Source organism: Leptonotus elevatus, chromosome 15 (genome assembly GCF_054856555.1).
Source record: "Leptonotus elevatus isolate MCC_2025b chromosome 15, RoL_Lele_1.0, whole genome shotgun sequence".
Lineage (NCBI taxonomy): Eukaryota > Metazoa > Chordata > Actinopteri > Syngnathiformes > Syngnathidae > Leptonotus > Leptonotus elevatus.
This window is the reverse complement of record NC_141253.1, coordinates 7,838,425-7,860,182: the sequence shown is the minus strand read 5'-3', so window position 1 is coordinate 7,860,182 and position 21,758 is coordinate 7,838,425. Positions and strand designations below refer to the sequence as shown.

At 37.2% G+C, this 21,758-nt stretch overlaps 1 protein-coding gene across 1 annotated transcript in view; it reads right to left on the bottom strand.

Annotated features, from left to right (window-relative positions):
* The window catches only part of epha5 (EPH receptor A5), a 74,563-nt gene extending 58,821 nt beyond the window's left edge, over window positions 1-15,742 (bottom strand). Inside the window, exons 1-2 of the mRNA XM_086097552.1 lie at window positions 15,409-15,742; window positions 8,675-8,739 (exon numbers count right to left, since the gene is read on the bottom strand). Coding sequence (XP_085953678.1) covers window positions 8,675-8,739; window positions 15,409-15,496 — 153 coding nt within the window. The 5' untranslated portion in view covers window positions 15,497-15,742. The remainder of the gene's footprint in view (window positions 1-8,674; window positions 8,740-15,408) is intronic.
* Window positions 15,743-21,758: the final 6,016 nt, after the last annotated feature.

Below are 21,758 nucleotides of genomic sequence, written 5' to 3'. Positions count from 1 at the left end.
TTTCTTGGTTTTTACTATCATTGCGGGAACCATGTGTCCTTGTGGGGACATTTTGGTGGTCCCCATGAGTCCAAACCTCTTTTTGAGGGTCAAAACGTGGTTTTAGAGTTTAGGTTTGAATTGGGTTATGGTTGAGGTTAGAATAAGGAATGGGGTTAGGGTTAGGGCAAGGGTCTAGAAAATGCTTTCTGTCAATGAGATGTCCCCACTAGATATGTCAACCCAACTGTGTGTGTGTGTGTGCGCGCGTGCGCGCATGTGTGTGTGTATTTAGAGAGTTTGGATGCGAACAATTCCCAGTGCGTGTACGTGTCAGACAGTGGCATTAATTCCTTCTGCAACTCTCCTGGGATGTGGCTATTATCTGCATCGCTAGCACTCTCCCATGGCTAATACAGGCGCTTTATCATGTCAGCGTAATATGGCCACAGGGAACAGACTATGATCTGGTGTTATAGCTTAATAGCCCATATTAATCATCCTTTCTGCGGCTGCTGTACACAACCTTGTGCCTTTGTCTCCCACCCCCCCCCCCCCCCACCCCCGTCTCTCTGCGTCAGTCTTCTTCCACCTGATTACTTTTCATTTCTCCCCATCTTTCTGCCTTTTCTTTAGGTCGTAATCATCCACTTTGTTGGGCCAATTTCCGTATTGTAGACAGTATTGTTGATCGATTGATTTTCTTATGCAGCGACCGCACGTGGGTTACCGCGACAGTTATGCGTCCCAGACCGGAGCGCGGTCGGCCCCCCCCCCCCCGCGCAGACATTAAGCTTCTTACTGGTTAGATCACACAGATCCTGCAGCCTTCCGTGAGCTTCGCGCAGCTTTAGCACACATACAAACACACACGTACACAGACATTGACATGCCGGAACCCCCCGCAGCAAAAAAAATCTTGTATTACGAATGTGAAGGGAGCTAAATACATTTCGGTGAGCCAAGTTAATAAGTCATCAAAGACCAATTTATTTGACGAGAAACAAAGAATAGAGACAAGGCTCTTGCCATTAAAACTTTAATTAAGAGTATAATTAGTGAATTAGTGTTAGGCATTGAGGCATGAGGTGACCAGTGAGCGTGGACGCGTCGAGTCTCAATAAATAGTGTCTAATTGGTGGTAAAATGAAACAAAACGGCAATATTGGTTTACATTTATTTAGGTACACTTGACTAATGTGACACAAGTTTAGATGTTTTGTTTTAATTAAGAGGTAATAATTTATCAATATGTTCATTATTGTGGTCGTAAATTGCTGTGGAATAGAACTGTATTAGGTCATAATGAATAATGTTTTCACCATTTTGGTTAGCTTTTAGTATGACTGTGTGACACCGATTTCATAGAGGATGTTATTAAGTTGTGGAGGTGGACCTGATGGTGAGTGTTGATAAAAAAATAAGTCATTTTCGATTCATAATTTGAAAGCAAAGTTCCAGCCATTTATTCAATTCAATTCAATTCAATATAGCTTTTATTCATCCCCTAGGGGCAATTGAGAAATTGCCCCTACGGGATGAATAATATTCTAGAGTTGGGCAACGATCACGTGCTTTTGAGCTGAACGGTATCGGCAGAACAAGATCACATTTTTTAAGTTTCTTAATTTCTAAAGTCAAGAATTTACTTGATTTATTTAAACCACTGCTGACTTACAATCAAAAATTAAGACAATTTTATATATATATAATCTGCTGAAGGTCGTCAGTTTGTTCCTCAACCCTTGAGTGACTTTTATTTGATTTTTTTTTTTTCAATTCTTTATTTTAACTCTCTTCCAAGTGTAACTATGACTCTAAAACGGAATCTATTTGGTCCCGCTCTAAATAGAGTCAAATATACTCTACAGAATTGACTGTGTGCTGTTGAGGTGTCCTTGAGCAAGGCACCGATCCACAACCTAAAACCCCTGAAAATCAGCGAGTGTGTGCCCATTTCACTCTCTTCTCGCATGCATGTCTGTGATCTGGAGCTCTGAGATTAAAAAAATAATAATAATAAAAAAATAAAAAATAAAAAAATAGAAATAAATAAAATAAATAAAATAAATAAAATAAATAAAATAAATAAAATAAATAAAACATCTAGTAGAACGCATGTTACCCTTGAGGGATAATAAATAATTGAAGTACAAACAAAAAATATATAAAACTTAATCTCACTGTACCAACTTCCCTTTTGATGCAGTTCAATTAACCCCCTCAAGACATCAAGACAAGAGATTTATCTTCTCTGTAACAGAAATGCAGCAAAATATTGCACATAAATCGCAGACGTTGCTCTGAAGAGGTGGGAAAATAATTTCAAGGTTTGATCACTGGAGGTTCATCCGTTCAGCCTCTATTTCACCTCGGCATCCTGCTCCACTTGCCGTCCTTATCACTGGCATGCAAACACTCCAGAGTCCCTGCGGGCTTCCCTCCAGCTCCTCATTAGTGTGTATGTTTGTTTTGCTGACTATTATGTGCATGCGTGTTTGTCACATCAGTCAGCGGACCCCCCGCGGTTGTGCCGAGTGCCCTCCCGGCACTGCGAAGCTGTCTCTAACTTATTATTACCGCCTATTACGGCTGACCGCCATGACACTGTAATAGAACGGCCCTCCCCGCTCTTTATCCATGAAAGAAACCCCATCACTGGCAACACCCTCACTTTTTATTTTATTTTTTTCAAACTTCTGCACCCAGCTGACTCTGCTGTCCATCACTATAATCATGTTGCTACTACGTGTCCTCCATTATTGCTTTAATCACACGCTTTAAAATACACAAGATCACAGGTCTAGCTTTCTAGCTAGGTTTAGCTCTTCAATACTGCCTGTAAAATACTTTGCGCCTTTAAGGGGACCTCCCCCCCACAAAAAGAATTTTCAATAAAGAATTAAGCAGCAAAATCCACCTCAGAGGGCGGCCATTTTGTCATTTGCCGACAAGTGAAAATGACATCACAGTTGCTTTGGGCCCAGGAAACAACCAATCACGGCTCAGCTTGCGAATGTCACGTGACCAAACTCGGAAAACAGTGATTGGTCATTTTCCGTGACAAAATGGCCGCCTCCACAGATGCATGAAAACAGGTGGATTTTACCGCTTAATTCGTATTCCACAAATGCAATATTAATCAGAAGGCTGTATTTAGACTAGTGGAAGCACATTTAACATATTTTTGTAAAGAATATTTAGGGGTTTTAACAAAAGGGCACCAACAATGTCGCCCTCGTGCACATGCAAATTCGACTCATTATAAAGAAAAATCGACAATAATGAAGAGTAAGTGAAGGTCATTAATATTTAACATCGTTCAACTTTCTCCTCCATTGTCCTGATTTTCAGTTTTAGACTCAAGCTGGTAGTCTGCCATCGAGCATTGGTGCTTAACCATCAGCCATTTTTGTGAATGAGTATGTGTGTGTTCAGCACTTTTGTCACTCGTCCGCCCTTATCTCGGGCTTCTCATGCTGAATCAGCAAGACAGTCGATGCGTGCCTGAATTTTTGTTCAGGCGAGTGAATCAGTCGTTGCTCCAATGTGTTTTCATAGACGAGCTGGGTCGGGGGAGATTTTGAGAGTGGAGGACAGGCAGCAGGTGAACAGTGATCCAATCTTCAACTTGAGCTGAAGAGTGATCACGTGTAAGTTGACATACAAATGGTTTGAATCGGGACCTTAGAAAAGTGAAGGGGATCGCGCTCTCAGGCTGCCAGATGTGTTCTTTGTCTAGGATGAAAAGGATTTTATATAAACCAGCACGAGTGGCGATGACGCTTATGAACAGCAAGAGCCTGAAAGTCTGTTAGTTTTGCTAAAAGTGCAGTCAGAAAAGATTTGAAAATCAAAACTAATATGTTAGTTTTAAGTAATAAGGTTGATTTAAAAAAACAAAATGTCGCCCCCCCCAAAATACGTACATAAATGCTAAAAATGGTCCATCATGTCCTCAACCTGTAGTTTTGCTAGTTACCATAACATTTTGGTTTGGTCATGTGATGATCATAATGCAAGCGCAAAGCATTAAACATGTCTTGACAATAATATGTTATGTGTGACCTCACTAGTCTAAATGACATTCTGATTAATATAACATTTGTGGAATAAGAGTTGTGAAGCAAAATCCTGCCATTTTTAGCCATTTTAGGGAGCGGCCATTTTGCCACTTGCTGTTGACTGAAGATGACATCGATGTTGCTCAGGTCTCAGGTAACAACCAATCACAGCTCAGCTTCAGAAAACAGGTGAGCTGCGATTGGTCGTAGCCTGAGCCCTGAGCAACACTGATGTCATCTTCAGTCCAACCAGGAAACGTAAATACAAGAAACTGACGAGGTAACGAGGACCACCTGGTCGACAAGACACGAGCGGCTGAAGGAGGTGATTGGTCAACAAAAAGGACCGGGATAACGAGCACAAAACCAACAAAAACACATATCAACAAGACAAAAACACATATCATGTCAACAATATGAACTCATTCACTGCCATTGACGGCTATTGACGAAAAAAATTTAATTTGAACTATTTCTATTAGTTTTAACTTTTTTTTGAACATTTAGAGCAGATATAAAATGTATGATTAATCGTGAGTTAACTATTGAAGTTATGCGATTAATTACAATTAAAAAAATTTAATCTCCTGACGCGATAAAAAAAAGAAAGAAAAGATTATTAAAAAATCAGGCGATTGACATTTTTAATCGTAATTAATTGAATGACTTCACGAGTTAACTCACGATTAATCACAAATTTTATATCTGTTCTAAATGTACAATAAAAAAATTCTAGGTTTTCATACTCTTGTTAACAAAAGTGGGGAAAAAAAGTTAAACTAATAGAAATAGTTCAAATGAATATTTGACGTCTATAACCGTCATGGCAGTGAATGAGTTAATAGTAAATAATATTGATTAATTATATCGATTTTCCTCTAGTACAGGTGGGTTTTGAACATATCCCCTGCAATAAATCGTCTCTGTACAACATTTACTGTCATTTTTTTTTTTGCCAGATTTTGATTTTCAAATCATTCAACCGTGAGGCATCCACAGAAAGGCAGTTCATATTCCAAGCATGCACCAAACCCCATCAGATTTCGAGGTGTGGAAAAAAAGTAAGTAGCCACTGTAGTCTGCCTGTTATGAGACTTGTTTTGTTCCCTGCAATCTCACGCCAGCTGGCAGCTGGCAATCAGTTGTCACGTGAGTTTTCAGCTTCAATTTTTAAAGCCCAAATATTTCCATCAGTCAGCCTTTGTCAACACGCTTGATGAGTCGGCGCAGATAACGGATCAAAATGGGCCGGGTTTTGGTTAGAATAACAGCATATAACGGAGACAGGTGACATGGATGGAGCTGATGGGAAAAATAATCCTTATTGTGACAACCATCCCTTTTATAGTGCCCGCTTTTATTATTTTTTTTCGCTTGAAGATGCAGTCGATAAAAGCCTTTCCGAAATGGCATGCGAGCAGCAGCTCAGCTAATCTGCCATCACTCTCCGACACAATATGGAGGTCGAAATGGAGGAGGGATGGTCCCAATGGAAGAAAGAACAAAGTTAAGTGTTCTTGCCAGAACTTGCTTTGCGGTCTGGCCGTAACTTGCAAATATTTCAGGGTTGACTTCCATCCAAAAACTCTAAATATCCACTTTGTGCTCATTTTGTCTTCCTTTTACAACGCGAGGCGCAACGCTGGACCTATCAATCTGTTTGTAACCGCATGAAACGCTTTACGTTAAAATATAGAAAATTACAGATTGTTACCATTTTTGAAAGCATATGGTGCACTGGGAGTACATTAGTCCCTGTTTATTGTGGGGGATACATTCCAGACCCATCTACAAGCCGTGTACTTCTGCGATATACAGAGACCATAGGAGAGTTTATTTTTTTATGTACGATACATACTTTTAGCGCTCCCACATGCTAGTGTTAATTTCCTTCATTAATAAACAATAACTGGGTCTAAATCAGTACGCATTTTCAGCAACTAACAAAGACGAGACGAAAATGTACGTCACTGGACATTTTAGTTCATGAACAAAAACGAGACGAAAATTTGATGATTTTGTAAAATCTTTATCTCTGCTAATCTGTCACTGTGACGGTCGCTGCTCGGGCCCTAACTAGAGCTGCAAGCAGCTATGAAGGACCCTCGCCATCCAGGCCACTGTGGCGTACTGGCATGTTGGGATACTGGCCCGTTGGAATTATAACTTCATTTTTTTTTAAATTGCGCATAAACTTCAAATGGATTTTCGAATCCTTTTGCAAAGATTCACGACTTTTCATGCATGTTTAAACGTTAATCTGTGATCTCTTCTCAAGGTTTCTTCTTTTTCCCCAAAATGAGATTTAGAATTTTTCTTTGCCCAATTGGGGGATTGCATCATGGGATGTCAACAATCAACTTGGGGCCTGTGAAACCCTTTGAGACTCTTTTTTGAGTAAAAGCTACATAAATAAAATCATTTGACTTAACTTTACTCTTGCATTTGCTGTAGGGTTTAACTCCTATTTAGTTTTGGTCCCTCATACACAATATCTGCGGCAAACAAAATGGCTCGTCCTCCATTCAAACACCACACTTTTCAACATGGACCTGGATATGAAATATATACAAACAACATTCAGTGATAGCTGCTGAAAAGGTAGATTTATGTTCTTGATATCAAGCCTTTATAACCGTTTTTCATTCAATATTGCTCCTTTAATTAAAAAGTGTCGTACGCGGTCGACTTTGAACGACAAATATGCATTAAAATCCTAATGGGACCGAGTAGGCCTGTCCTTAAACGCACCTTCCATGTGCTTTGTGTTGAAAGCAAACTGAAGCATTTGGTGGCGAGCACAGACAAGAGAATAGGAAGGATGGCGAGATAAAACGACAAGCAGATGGCAACAAGGACATGAGGAGAAAACGGGAGGCAAACAGGATAGATAGAAGAAGCCAATGTAAAAGATACGAGTGTGGATTGAGGAGGAGGAGAATGAAACAAACCATCTGGAATACGAGCCCCAGAAAAGCCCCCTCCTTAACATCTTATTTAGCCGTAGAAGACTGCTGCTGCCAAGTCGGTGTGTGTGTGTGTGGATGCCGGCGTGTGTGTGTGTGTGCAAACTAATAGAGGGCGCTCCAGATTGGTTCCATTGTAAACAGCTTCCACAATAAGAATTCTACTAGCGAACAACAGTAATTCCTGTTCCTCCCACAAATCATTTTATCATGACACAATATGTTAAATAGAAAACAAACGCCAGCTTGCACTAAATAAATAAATAAAAACATTTAATATGTGAAAATGTTGTTAGGGGGTCTTTTATTTACCATCTCTCATGAATGTGGTTATATACGCACTTGGATAAAACCATGAGGCATAATCACACTGGATTAATATGATTGTAAATTTTGTCTGCAGTTTAAGCACATCTCCGCCAGCGAGCAACAAGCAGCCTTAGAGGAGCCGTGATTGGAATAAAATAAAATAAAAAGAGGTGAGAAATCGCTATGGTCAGCACGACAGGTATGCCTGAATATTTACAAGCAGGAGCCTTTGCCATATATGGGATAATCAATGGGGATTAAATGGATCTTTCTGGGATGATGTTGTGGAGATTATATTTATCCCAGGAAGCATAACACATTTGACTGCAAGACAAGCGTTCAACAATACGACTAACGTTGATGTTTGTACAGTATCTATAGCAGGTATCGGTATATCGGATCGATACTCGGGCTTATTTCAAGGTATCCGTACTCGCGCCGGCCTGTTGTGGCTTAATAGAAAATTTGAAAATTAATTTCATGCAATTTGAAGGAAAAATGCTATATTAGGATAGCTAGTGTTATTTATCAATAATAAATAATCTTATGTATCAAAAGTACTAGCAGAATTGGTACTTGGCATTGGTATCGGTGATCACTCAAGAGTTGAGTAAATTAACTTTTGCCAGTTAATTATATGAGGTCAAAACCGACAGACTTCATAAATATTGGTTATGTGAAGTCTAGAAATATTATATATATATATATATATATACAAGTAGACCATTTATGTTCAGTGAAATACAGAAAATCAAAAAGGCTGTCTTTATTTTACATTTTAATTAACGCTGTATCCTTAAACATTAGTGTTAAAAATGCACTTATAAAGTATTGGCAAAAGCAGTTGTCGTTTTTGCTAAGCGGAGTTGTCGGCGTCTGCTGAAAGTAACTAATAAAGTAACTTGTAATCCAAATTACATTATTTTAAAATCAAGTAATCAGTAAGGTAACTTCAGTTACTTTTAAAATCAAGTAATCGTAAAGTAACTCAGTTACTTTTAAGACCAAGTAATCAGTAAAGTAAGTCAGTTAATTTTAAGATCAAGTAATTAGTAAAGTAACTCAGTTACTTTTCAAGGTAACAAGCCATTCTTTAATTAGCCCTTCTACGGGGAATACTAGCGACATGGAAATCCAATTCTTGGCCTGAGAATTAAGTGACGACTTTCAAATAGTTTATTCATGAATTTAATCCACCCTTTATAATTAACTAGGAGTTCTTGAAAACTTGAATGACCTTTAACTTTCCAAAAACAAATCCAGCTATTTCGTTAGAAGGTGCAGCCGTCAGTCTTCACAATAACTTTTCCCCATGCGCTTATTCCTGGTGAATGAATGACTTTCATGCACACTCACCCCATTTTTCGGGTATGACACCCATCCGAGGTCTCCCATCACAGAGCGGGAATCCAGCAGATTAACTGTAAAATGACAATAGCAGTGTGTTGAAATAAAAGGCATCCCATGAAAGGGTATCACATATAGCTGATGTCCCCATAGCGTCGGTTTTGTGTGATGCACTTGCTGATAGAATGCAAAGCAGCATTTCAGGCATCAAACGGTGTTAGAAATGCCAATGTTTCTTTTCTTTGGTCCTTCCTCGGGTCTCCTGACGGCCTCACGACTCTGGCTGGATTCTGAAGTGTTCGGTTTAGTTGAACGGTATGGGATTTTTTAATAGGTTTTAGGTGAACTAATGCATACACACTCACACGCACACACGCACATACACACCCACATACAAAATACAAATTTATTTAAAAAAATAAAAAATTATTAAAAAAATAAAAATTTCTTAAAAAAATAAAAAATTATTAAAAAAATAAAAAATTATTTAAAAAAATAAAATTTTATTAACAAAATAACAATTTCTTAAAAAAATAACAATTTCTTAAAAAAATAACAATTTATAAAAAATAAAAATAAAAAAAGCAATGATGATGACAGTCAAATCGGTAAAACTACCGAATGAACCGAGCTCTCCAGAGAGAAAAAAAAGAAATGCCAATGTGATCACATTAACATAACCATCAATTTACATACATCAATCTGAGCAGCATTTACAGTCAAATACACTTCGAGGTTTGCACACAAACTCAACACTTCATATTGCTGACATGCATGACGTCACGCAAGATGTGAACATGAAGTGCAGCGCTTCACACATTTATGATCACCTGTCATGAAACCGACGAGACATTACTTTAATGTGGACGTTTCAATTCCGGTGAGTTTGCCGTTCCAAACTGCATTCACATTTTCATACCCAAAACTGCTTGGGCTTCATTGCCTCTTTTACGGTGGCAATCGCAATTTGACCCTGGAACAGTTTGATTGCATTTCCATTATTTCCTAGTTCTTTTTGAGTTACTTATAAGATGAAAACAATTTCATTATTGTACTGTAGCCGCTTTCAAAATGATAGCAAACCTTTTTTTTTGTGACAACATATGTCACTTTTACTGCAGTGTGATGCAAGAAAAAGCCTTCACCCCATGCTCATAAATTTTACACCTGGCACTGTAACTGTCAGCGGCACTCACATTGCCGAAAAATACTCCTTTGACTAAAATGTCATGTTTAACGCTTTGTTGTTATTATCATTTCAAATATTTTGCCTTTGAACAGGTGGAATGTGTTGGCAAGTGAGACACTAATTAAGTGCGCAAAGGTAATTTTCACATTAAATACTACAGCCATAACACTGTTAGCATGATTGAAAATCATGCACTGTAAAAACAGCTGGCTTTATTTATTGTGGGCAAGGTTCACTTGCATGTTGCAATGTTAATCTTGTTCCGTGTTACACAATGTGTACTCAAACAATAAAAGTGAAAGTCCAACATGAAGGATCTTTTGTTTTTCTGTTCATGTTTGCCATTTAGTTTACATGCAGAACCGCGCCACGTTTGTGTAGAAAATGTGGGATGTGATTGCGATTCTGCCGTCAAAGTGTGTTTTAAACTGTTTAATGACACACCAGTTGGAGATGACTGTAAAACGGAGCACGCCACAGAAAGAATTACACACATTGTGTATTTAAATACGAGGCATGCTTCGTTTTTAAGACATCGCTAGCGCTACTGCTAAAGTCAATGTAAAATCCCATTGACATGCTAACAGCAAAATTAGGAGTGATATTCCTACAAAATAACGAAAGCTCACATACACATAAGTAAAAAGAATACTCAAAAAGACAAATTATTCCCAATCTGTGAAAAACGAGTTGCATTACTGGTGCTGAATCACAACTTTCTTGTGTGTACACCATGGATGTTGGGCACAACACTGTCCCTAATATTCTATATATAGAATATTCTCATTTTATTTTATTTCAAATTTATTTTTCTCTTTAGTTAGGTTTCCATCCACCCATTTGTATTTGAATTTTCAAGAAATGTGAAATTAAAACTGAATGTAAAATTTGAAAAAAGCGCCCCAAAATCGCAAAAAAGTTTTTACGCTTTGAGGGGGTGGATTTTGAAGAAAAAGGAAAAAGGAAAATGCAAATTTTGGTTATGAAAACACATCGCACGTTTTGACTGGATATTACGTCACACGCACGTTTATAGTCCCAAAGCAAGGTCGGCTGATAAAGTAAGGTATGTTTGGGGGAGATGACGAAACAGAAACCTTTTTGAAATTAATTAAAGAAGCAAATAAAAATGCTATTTTAGATGGAAATCAGCAAAGAAACGCTACGGTTTATCAAAAATTACAAAAACAAACTCGTACGACGTCATCGCACGGCACAGCCGCTTCCTGGTCTTCTTCTTCTTTTAGATTACTGGTGGATCCCATCTCTATGGCGTATACCGCCCCCTACAGCGGCGGAGTCCCCTCTCAATATTCACAAAAGAAGAAACAGATGGAAACGGGTATAAGTCGCATGTCCGTTTTGCACATTTTCAGTAAATTTGCTTTAAAAAATTCAGTAAATTTGCTTAAAAAATTGGAAACAATAGGACAGGTTTTCAAGGATTCAATGTATTTTATTTTCATCAAAATTTACGGATACAAAGACTGGACAAAAAAAACTTCAAACTCCAAAAATCGACACGGAAAAGATTTTTGGATAGCAGAAGACCACAGGCACAGAACAAACAGTCTCAGGCACAGAACAAACCTTGTTGTGTGCCTGAGACTATCTCCCTCTCCACGCCTTCCCCTACACACTCCGCTAGTCTTAAAGTCTCTCCTGCTCTGCTGAGAATAATAAAAGATGTCCTTTGGCGGCGATTAGTCAACTAATTAGGCCATAAAGAAGAGATACGTTTTGCTGAACTAGATCATATGGGATACGTGTCTGCTTTCACTCTACCTCCAACCATCTAACTGGTGACAATGATCTACTCGGGGGCATTTACGAGACTCGTCACTTTTCAGTGACGGAGGGGCCTTCGAATGTCACACTGAGACATTTTGAAGGATATTTGACATATTCTGATGAGCGCATAGATTTTTAGCTCGGGAGAATCCTGTTTAAAATTCACATTTGTAGCACTTATATGACCTCACTCCTATCAAAACGCTCTCTGTGTCTCTTTTCTCTCCAAATTTGCCTTCATGTTAGCTTGAATCGCTCCGGTATGAGCTTAATGGCTTACCTTCTCAAGCATTACACACACACAGCCACTTTATTCAACTCATTCCATGTCATTTAGCCAAATGTGGCAAATCAACACCATTAAGTGTGATGGCTTTGGCCCCCATTAATGTGCACCCTCGCATACCCGATACCATCCAAATTAATCCGATGTTATTATTATTAATAGGATCCCGATGATCGTCTCTAAAACAGATGTGTGAGCATTTTGTAGTAAATTGACATGTTTGGAGAAAGCCATCAATTAAAATGAGCATGGACTCGCTCCAGAAGCGGGAATTCATCAACGTGTAAATGTTTTCCCTCCAAAGCGGCTCATCAGTGATTTGACTAAACTCGACGAGAAGTTTCCTCACTCCTGGAGCCCGTATTTAAATATTAAAGAAGCCATTAGGGTCGTTGGTATTCACAGTTTGTTCCTCCAATTAATCATGAGTCTCACAAACAAGAGAATGAAAATTGCATTTGTCTCTAGCTATTAGATTGATGGAAATTATACTGCAAAGCATGATTCGATGTAAAAAAAAATATTTAAAAAATTGTATGAAAATAATACAAACAATTGTTTACTCATAATCAAACTTTACACTGATCTGACCGGCTGGATCGGGATCGGACGATATTTTACATTTTATGCAAAATTGCTGATCAGCTAAGTTTGTTTGTTTTAACTCATTCACTGCCATTGACGGCTATAGACGTAAAAAAATAATTTTAATTATTTCTATTACTTCAAAAAACAAACACTTTTGTTAACAAGAGTATGAACCTCGATTTTTTTAAATTGTACATTTAGAACAGATATCAAATTTCCGATTCATCATGAGTTAACTAGTGAATTCATGCAATTAATTACGATTAAAAAAAAATATCGACTGTCGCCCCTAATTTTTAATAATCTTTTCTTTCTTTTTTTTTTAAATCGCGTCAGGCGATTACATTTTTTTATTATTAATAATTGCATGACTTCAATAGTTAACTCACGATTAATCACACGTTATATCTGTTCTAAATGTACAATATTTTTGTTTCTAGGTTTTCATACTCTTGTTCACAAAAGTGGGAAAAAAATGTTTAACAAATACAAATAGTTCAAATGAATTTTTGACGTCTATAGCCGTCAATGGCAGTGAATGAGTTAACATGACCAATCAATCAATGACGTAATTGATCGGCTCCATCAAATAAGACATTATATTTTATATTGAATGTTTATCAGCGTTGTGGGTGTTTGTGGGCCGGCCCAGTCAATATCCCACGCGAATGGCAGCAATCGACTGTAAAGTAAATATAAACGTTTTTTTTAAATACATATGTTGCTTCATCTTCTGATCAAATCGGTGAATTCTTTCCCAAACTCGTTTATCGCTGATCAGTGGTAGGGTGAAAAATCCTAATCGGGTAAAACCTGCTCATAATTCTGTTGATTATTAATCATTATAATTTGGTTAATCGGGAAATGTATACTAATAACAATATACTGTATTATGTAGATGCCAAATTAAGAAACAGTTGACAGGTTTCACAATTTGGCAGCACTCATGATAGCATGTAACTTAAATAGTTTGTTGCCTAAACAGGCTGCACATGAAATCAAAACAGGAAGTAACTGTTCTGTAAACACGGGGTATTTTTGGCAACACAGAGAAAAAAGAAAAGAAAATCGATGTATTGTTTGATCGGGACTCTGCCACTGTCAGTCATAGTTCCTAAGACTAATTATTGATTATCAGTGTTGATATTAAGCATTTTGATGAATATCAGCCTTTCTTTTTTTTTTAATAAATCTAAAAATAGATCAATTTAAAACTGTGTTAACTATTTATTTAAATTTTCACTTAACTTTATGAGATACTGCTGGCCCTGGGAACTTTCTGCACCTTTTTTTTTTGGTTTGAAATTGAAACTAAGGTAAGTGAATTTTTTTTTTTTAAACATTTGAAAATTTGATTAACTATAGAAAACAATAGGAAGCTATTTACTTGTTTAAGATTTCAATTAACTTTGACATGCTAATTAATGACCCTGACGCTCCTTGAATTTTTTGTTAGAATTTGAAAACAACAGGATTTCTTTTTTTTTTTATTGACATTTCTGCAAATCTGAAAAATTGTTCAATAAACATCTTTAAAAAAAAAATTGAGACACAATTAAGAGCTGGTGTTTGCATTTTAAATTTTTTTTTACACCAATACATTACCTTTTAGTGAAAGTAAATGTCAGTCCAAAATTGTCATTGTCAACTAATGGCTGCTGGCCCTGGGAACTTACTGCACTTTTTTTTTTGGTTTGAAATTGAAACTAAGGTAAGTGAAAAAAAAATTGGGAAAATTTGATTAACTATAGAAAACAATAGGAAGCTATTTACTTGTTTAAGTTTCAATTAACTTTGACATACTAATTAATGACCCTGACGCTCCTTGAATTTTTTGTTAGAATTTGAAAACAACAGGATTTTTTTTATTTATTGACATTTCTGCAAATCTGAAAAATTGTTCAATAAACATCTTTAAAAAAAAAAAAAAGGGACACAATTAAGAGCTGGTGTTTGCATTTAAAAATTTTTTTACACCAATACATTACCTTTTCGTGAAAGAAAACATCGGTCCAAAATTGTCATTGTCAACTAATAATCGGTATCGGTATCAGCCCCGAATAAAACACATTGGTCTATCTCTATCACTTCTCTCATCAAATGTGCATACTATAAAAGTGAAGACACATCCGCTGTGTGTGTGACAGGATATAAACCCAGATTATTGTGTCTTCTTATGATGCATTAGGTGAATTCCAACTTTATAAATGAAGAAGAAAAAAAAACATCAGGAGCAAGCAACACAATGGACAAGCACTTTTCAGTGCACCCGAAACTTTGTCCAAATAAATCTATCATGTGAAGAATAAGCGGGCTGAAGAATGTTCTCTCCTTCCCAGGATAATGCCAACTAAATAGCCCTCAACAATAGCCTTCATCTCACACTATTAGAATTCTGCACGGTGTGCAGACAATACAGCGTGGGAACACAACCTGACACTCCGTTCCATGCTGTATTGACATCACCCTTTTGATGTCGAATGTCACACTGACAGGTGAATGTGACGTGTCGGTTCAGGTGACTTATGTCGTCATGTTTGCGTGGGCTGATGAAATGATACACACAAATGATTAACGTGTATTATCTTTATGGTACCAGATAAACAACGCTGATGACTTCTTTCTTTATAAAAAAAAAAAAAAAAAGGCGTAACAATTATGAAATGGAGGAAATGCATTCAAATCAAATGTCAACATTTAGGACATATTCCGCTCCTGATTAATCTGTAAAGGTGCATGTTTAATTAAGTCAAACGTTTGACAACATGTCAGAAGGAGGCGGAGATGGAGCCACGCGTGTGCAACAGCAGACACGCGCGCGGCGGTTCACTAACTGATGATACACTTTTCAAGCCCAGAAGGTCAAACTGAGACGAGACACGAGCTTACCTTCATTTGCCGGGATGCACCATGCCACACTCCAAACCCACGTCCATGCCACCAGCCCAGCGTCACAACTCCTCCAACGCGCTTTCATGGCGCATCCAAAAAAATTAAAAATAAATACAAAAATAGAACAAACGCAGGCGAATGAAATGTGACTTGGTGCCTAAAGAGCGGCAGGTTCCCTCAGTAATCGCGTGGTGAAAGCATGAGTGACGTGGAGTGTCCGCTCAGTGGGGTTCGAGCTCATGTTCTGCGGCGGGGAGCTGAAAGCAACTGTGCGCTCACCAGCTGGAGACCGGCCGCCCCGCCGGAAAGGGGGCGTGGTTAAGATCCGAACGTCTCCAATCAGGGAGCGCGCACAGGTAAACCCCACTGCAGGACCCTCGTCGTGCAAAAGGCACGAAATTCCTCCTCTTTATGGTTTTACTTGCGCCAAGTGTGGCCATTTATTTGGATGTGACGTATACACAAAGTAGCCTAAATATCTGCCTGTACAAAAATAATAATGCTCTGTTTTGATCCATGATCGTGTCAGGGAAATATTCATGTGACATTAGTACGCCAAAACAACAAAACGTTCTTCAAACACTAAATGCGAGAGAGAGCTCATTAATATATATTGACGGAATGATTTGATTACAGCTAACTGAAATGACAGCTGACTCCCACCAACAGCTACCTGGCTTTGAGGTTAATCAATTCGTTACATATATCGTTACATCCCTGATAGATAGATAGATAGATAGATAGATAGATAGATAGATAGATAGATAGATAGATAGATAGATAGATAGATAGATAGATAGATAGATAGATAGATAGATAGATAGATAGATAGATAGATAGATAGATAGATAGATAGATAGATAGATAGATAGATAGATAGATAGATAGATAGATAGATTGTTATGGATGGATGGATGGATAGATAGATAGATAGATGGATGGATGGATGGATGATAGATGGATGATGGATGAATGGATAGATAGATAGATAGATAGATAGATAGATAGATAGATAGATAGATAGATAGATAGATAGATAGATAGATAGATAGATAGATAGATAGATGGATGGATGGATGGATGGATGGATGGATGGATGGATGGATAGATAGATAGATAGATAGATAGATAGATGGATGGATGGATGGATGGATGGATGGATGGATGGATGGATGGATGGATGGATGGATGGATAGATAGATAGATAGATGGATGGATGGATGGATGGATGGATGGATGGATGGATGGATGGATGGATGGATGGATAGATAGATAGATAGATGGATGGATGGATGGATGGATGGATGGATGGATGGATGGATGGATGGATGGATGGATGGATGGATAGATAGATAGATAGATAGATAGATAGATAGATAGATAGATAGATAGATAGATAGATAGATAGATAGATAGATAGATAGATAGATAGATAGATAGATAGATAGATAGATTGTTATGGATGGATGGATGGATAGATAGATAGATAGATGGATGGATGGATGGATGATAGATGGATGATGGATGAATGGATAGATAGATAGATAGATAGATAGATAGATAGATAGATAGATAGATAGATAGATAGATAGATAGATAGATAGATAGATAGATAGATAGATGGATGGATGGATGGATGGATGGATGGATGGATGGATGGATGGATGGATGGATGGATGGATGGATGGATGGATAGATAGATAGATAGATGGATGGATGGATGGATGGATGGATGGATGGATGGATGGATGGATGGATGGATGGATGGATGGATGGATGGATGGATAGATAGATAGATAGATGGATGGATGGATGGATGGATGGATGGATGGATGGATGGATGGATGGATGGATGGATGGATGGATGGATGGATGGATGGATGGATAGATAGATAGATAGATAGATAGATAGATAGATAGATAGATAGATAGATAGATAGATAGATAGATAGATAGATAGATAGATAGATAGATAGATAGATAGATAGACTTTCTGGCTTCCTTTCTTTGATCACTTTTACTGCATTGTAATGAATTCTCCATTGTGTTGCCTTTTCAGACACCCTCAGGCGACAGCTAATCGAGGTGCAAATCTGTGGTGTAAACTTTAGGAATCGTGACTCACCGACAAGTGTTGCTGCACTCCTACTCGGATGTCTGTTGTTGACCACACAGTAAGCCTGTTTGTTTTCTTGATATATTGTATGTATTTCATTCATATTGTGACATACAGGTGATTAAACAGCGACGTAGCAATGTCTACTATTTCTACTATGATGTGATAATAGAGTGGTGGGTGCTTAGGTCGAGAATGTTTGTTGTAGTTGCATTAGCAAATGCACAATATTCACTCATTACAATTCAATTGAAAACATTAAATAGGATGTTTATTTTCTACTGGTTTCCTAGTTTGACCTTCTCACTGTAGCTTTCACTTTAGATCATATTGTACCATACAATAAACTCGAAATAAATATTTTTTGTTGAGACTAAAGATCCCTTTTTGTGAGGTCATGAAAGCGCAATCTCCTGATTCATTTAAACTTTTATTAATCACGATTTAAGTCTTCCAACTGTTATTTTCTGATATGTTATTCTTATTATTATCAACAATCGTATTGTACTCACCATTCCTGACACCCCCGTGCACTTTGTGTACACCTCCTGAGAAAAATGTGGGACGCTACCTTCCACCCGGCATCACCTCCTATGCGCATTCTAAACATTCTCACCTCTTTCGAAGTCATAAATAGAATCTTAAACATCGCTTGCATCTTCATGTGAAAGATGAGCATCGTAGGTGTATTACCAGGGTGTTCACTTGTGTGTGTGTGTGTGTATTACGCATGTGACAGCGGGTGTGGAGGTGGTTGTGGGATGCCAGAAAAGTGTGGTTTTCTGAAGGTGTTGCTGCTTAAGTCTCCGCGATGTTTGTGGAGAATAATGCCAGAAGAAAACAAAAATTCAAGTCTCAAAAGCACATTCTCAGGTGATTGTGATTTGATTGTGTTCTTGCATGGTTTGTCAATACACTTTAAAAAACCGTTGGGTCAGAAATAACCCAATTATGGGTCCAAACGGATCAACCGCTACTTTTTCTCCCGTTTTATCTTTTTTCTTTGTTTGTGAAAAAAAAATCCCCCCAAAAATTGTATAGTTTTGAACAGAAGCGTATTGCATTCACTTGAGGAAAAAAAAATAACTTCTGTTTTTCTGACTAATTTATTTGGAGGGGCTTTGTTTTTTTGAGTATTTTTTTTCATTTTCTGTTTTTCTGAATATTTTTTGTCTTTAAAAAAAATATTCAGAAGAACAGGCTGAAAAAAAGGGGACAAATTATTTAAAAAAAATAAAAATAGGAAAAAAAATATTATAAAAAAACTGGAAAAAAAAATCTGAATTTTTATTATTTTTTTAAACCTCTGAGCTCCAAGTGACTTCTTTGCTAAAAGCAGACACTTTCCCGCATACCTCCATATGCAATAAGATAGTCATGTTTATTTACTGGCTCTCAATAAAGGAATGAATGTGTATACTGTATTGTGGTTTGTTCTCTAATCTCTGAGGGAAAACCCTTTTAAAAAAAAATTCTGAAAAACAGAAAAAAAGTATTCAGAAAAACAGAGGGAAATATTTTTTTTCGAACAGAAAAAATAAATAAATAGGGAAAAAATATCAGAAAAAAATACTCAAAAAAACAAAGTTCCCCTCAGAACTTAGTCAGAAAAACAGGACTTTTTTTTCAAGTGAATGCAATACGCTTCCGTAGTTTTGTACTTGCACACACAGAAAAAAAGACCTGTGTGAAAAATAACCCAATTATGTGTCAAAAAAGGGCCAATTGCTTTGGATCAATTTAATCCAACTTTATTTTTTGTTTTGTTTTTACATTACACGAAATAACACTAAAAATGGATTGTTTCATACAAAAAAACAAATTACAAAAAGAAAAAAAAACCCAGTTGTGTGTCAAAAAGGGGATGACTGCTGTTTTATTTTATTTGTTATTATTGTTATTATTATTTTTAAGACAATAAAACGGCTCTTTTGACCCCAAAAAAAGGTTGCTGATCCCTGCTTTAGTAAAGTAGGCCATGCCCTTCAACACGTGAACCATTTTTCACAGTTTTTGAAAGGTGAGTAGCAACTGGCTTGACTCCAGGATGCGGCAGCGTTTTATATCCAAACGCACTGATTGGGCGCAATGAGAAGTGACGGTACCTCGTGGGCTCAACGCTCAACTGTTGTTTTGTGCCAGCCCGCTCACGTGGGACGCTGAGGGGACCGAATGAGGAAGGAAGGTCAACTGTGACACACGATCTCAACTGACAAGCGGCCACAACATTATGGCTACTTGTAAAACGTAACGAGACCCAACGGAAAAGAAGTATCAAACTGTCTGCTTTTACAAAGATAACAATCTTAAATTTTCATGAACTTTTCATGCCAGAGATTTGATTTAACAATATGGGGCTTGCAGTACAGTTGGCAGTGGTGTAAAAAAAAAGCACTGCATTAGAATCAGAGCTGTTAGTCATTTTTCACTCTTTTAGTTGCGTGTGAGTCAAAATGTCAGTGATGCATACTTTTGGGCATTCGAGTGAAGATGAATCACACTATATCTTTTGAATCATGCTATATTTTCATGTTTTAAACCAGGGGTGGCCAAACTATGGCCTGGGGGGCCATTTGTGGCCCTGCTTTTATTTTTAAGCGGCCTACTAATAACGTTGTTTTACATAACTCTAGAGCTTTTCTAAATAGGCAAAGATGCCAATAAACTACTTTCTATTAAACTAGTAACAACATTTCTCTTCATAACACTATGATGGAACAATCTCCCTCTGACCATCAGGCAGGTCAATTCATATTTAAGTAATTGCTAAAAAGTCATTTATTCTCACTGGCTATTAACTCATTAACTGCCATTGACGGCTATAGACGTAAAAATTTCCTTTGAGCTGTTGCTATTAGTTTCACATTTTTTCCCACTTTTGTTAACAAGAGTATGAAAACCTAGAAAAAAATATTGTACATTTAGAACAGATATAAAATTTGTGATTAATTAATTAACTATTGAAGTCATGCGATTAATTACAATTTTAAAAAAATTATAGTTTGAAGCCCCTAATTTTTTAAATAATATTTGTTTTCTTTTCTTTTTTAATTTGCTGCATATATATAATATCCAAACAATATGCCATTGCTTGAGTGACTAATTTTGATGTGTTTAATAATTGTAATTAATGTAAAAATATATATATTTTTTAATCAAAGTGGGTCTTGCATCCTTAGATTTTTCTGTTTTAGACAAATTTAGTTGACCATCAGCACCAATAAGAGTGAACTATTTCTTGTTTATCATATTAATAAATGCTCATATACTGCAAATATACAACTCTGTTCTGTCTACATCTGTGTAGCGACTTGCAGATGACAATCTAAGATCAGTGGCCACTCCTCTTTTGACGCCTCACCTTAGCAATTGTTAGGTGTCGTCTTGGTCTCGTGATGTCAAAATGTGAACAGGACCGTTTAAATACCGATTGTAATTGAAAAAAGGACCTGGATAAAACACATTAATTTGAGTGTACATATTTACAGTACTATATAATAATGATCTCTAATATTGATGGTTTACAATCTTGGTTGTATTGAGAAAGAAGCAAAAAAACAGGATGCTATACCTCCAACAAGACTTCCCACATGTTCTGTGAAATGCGCACCCTAACACACTATAGTTTTTATAATCAGCTTATAACCACCTGGCCCCGAGTGCTGAGAAGTGCCGATTACACGATGCTCCTCTAAGAACTGCGGCACAACTTTGACTAATCACAGGATGCTTTTTTTTTTTGCATGGGGGAAAGAAAACTACATTTTCACAATCGAACGTGTAGCCGGATATCTTACCTGATAAAGGAAAGTTTAGTTCTTACATTTTTCTGTCAAACAAGCAGCAGCGAGTGCTCTCAAGCAGAACACTGAGCTGTGAGGTCATAAGAAGATTGGCTGGTATTCTTTTGCCACAAAAAAAAACGTGTCCATTGTGGAAAACATTTCAAAATCATGCTTCTTAGCTTGAATACAAGAATTGCCAATTAGTGTGAATATGAGGGTTGATGGCAGCTGGTATATATGTTATGCCATGCGATTGGCTGGAGACCGGTCCAGACAGTTGAATGGTTCCCCACAAAGAATTTGGAAGGACAACATTTTCTGTATTTTTGATTTTCTTTGACAAGTTTAAAAATGTACATGTGGCACAATATGAGACGAACGGGCAACTCGGACTGTTTGGTTGACCTCATAACACTCACAGAAATATTTCAAGTCTAACTTAAGAA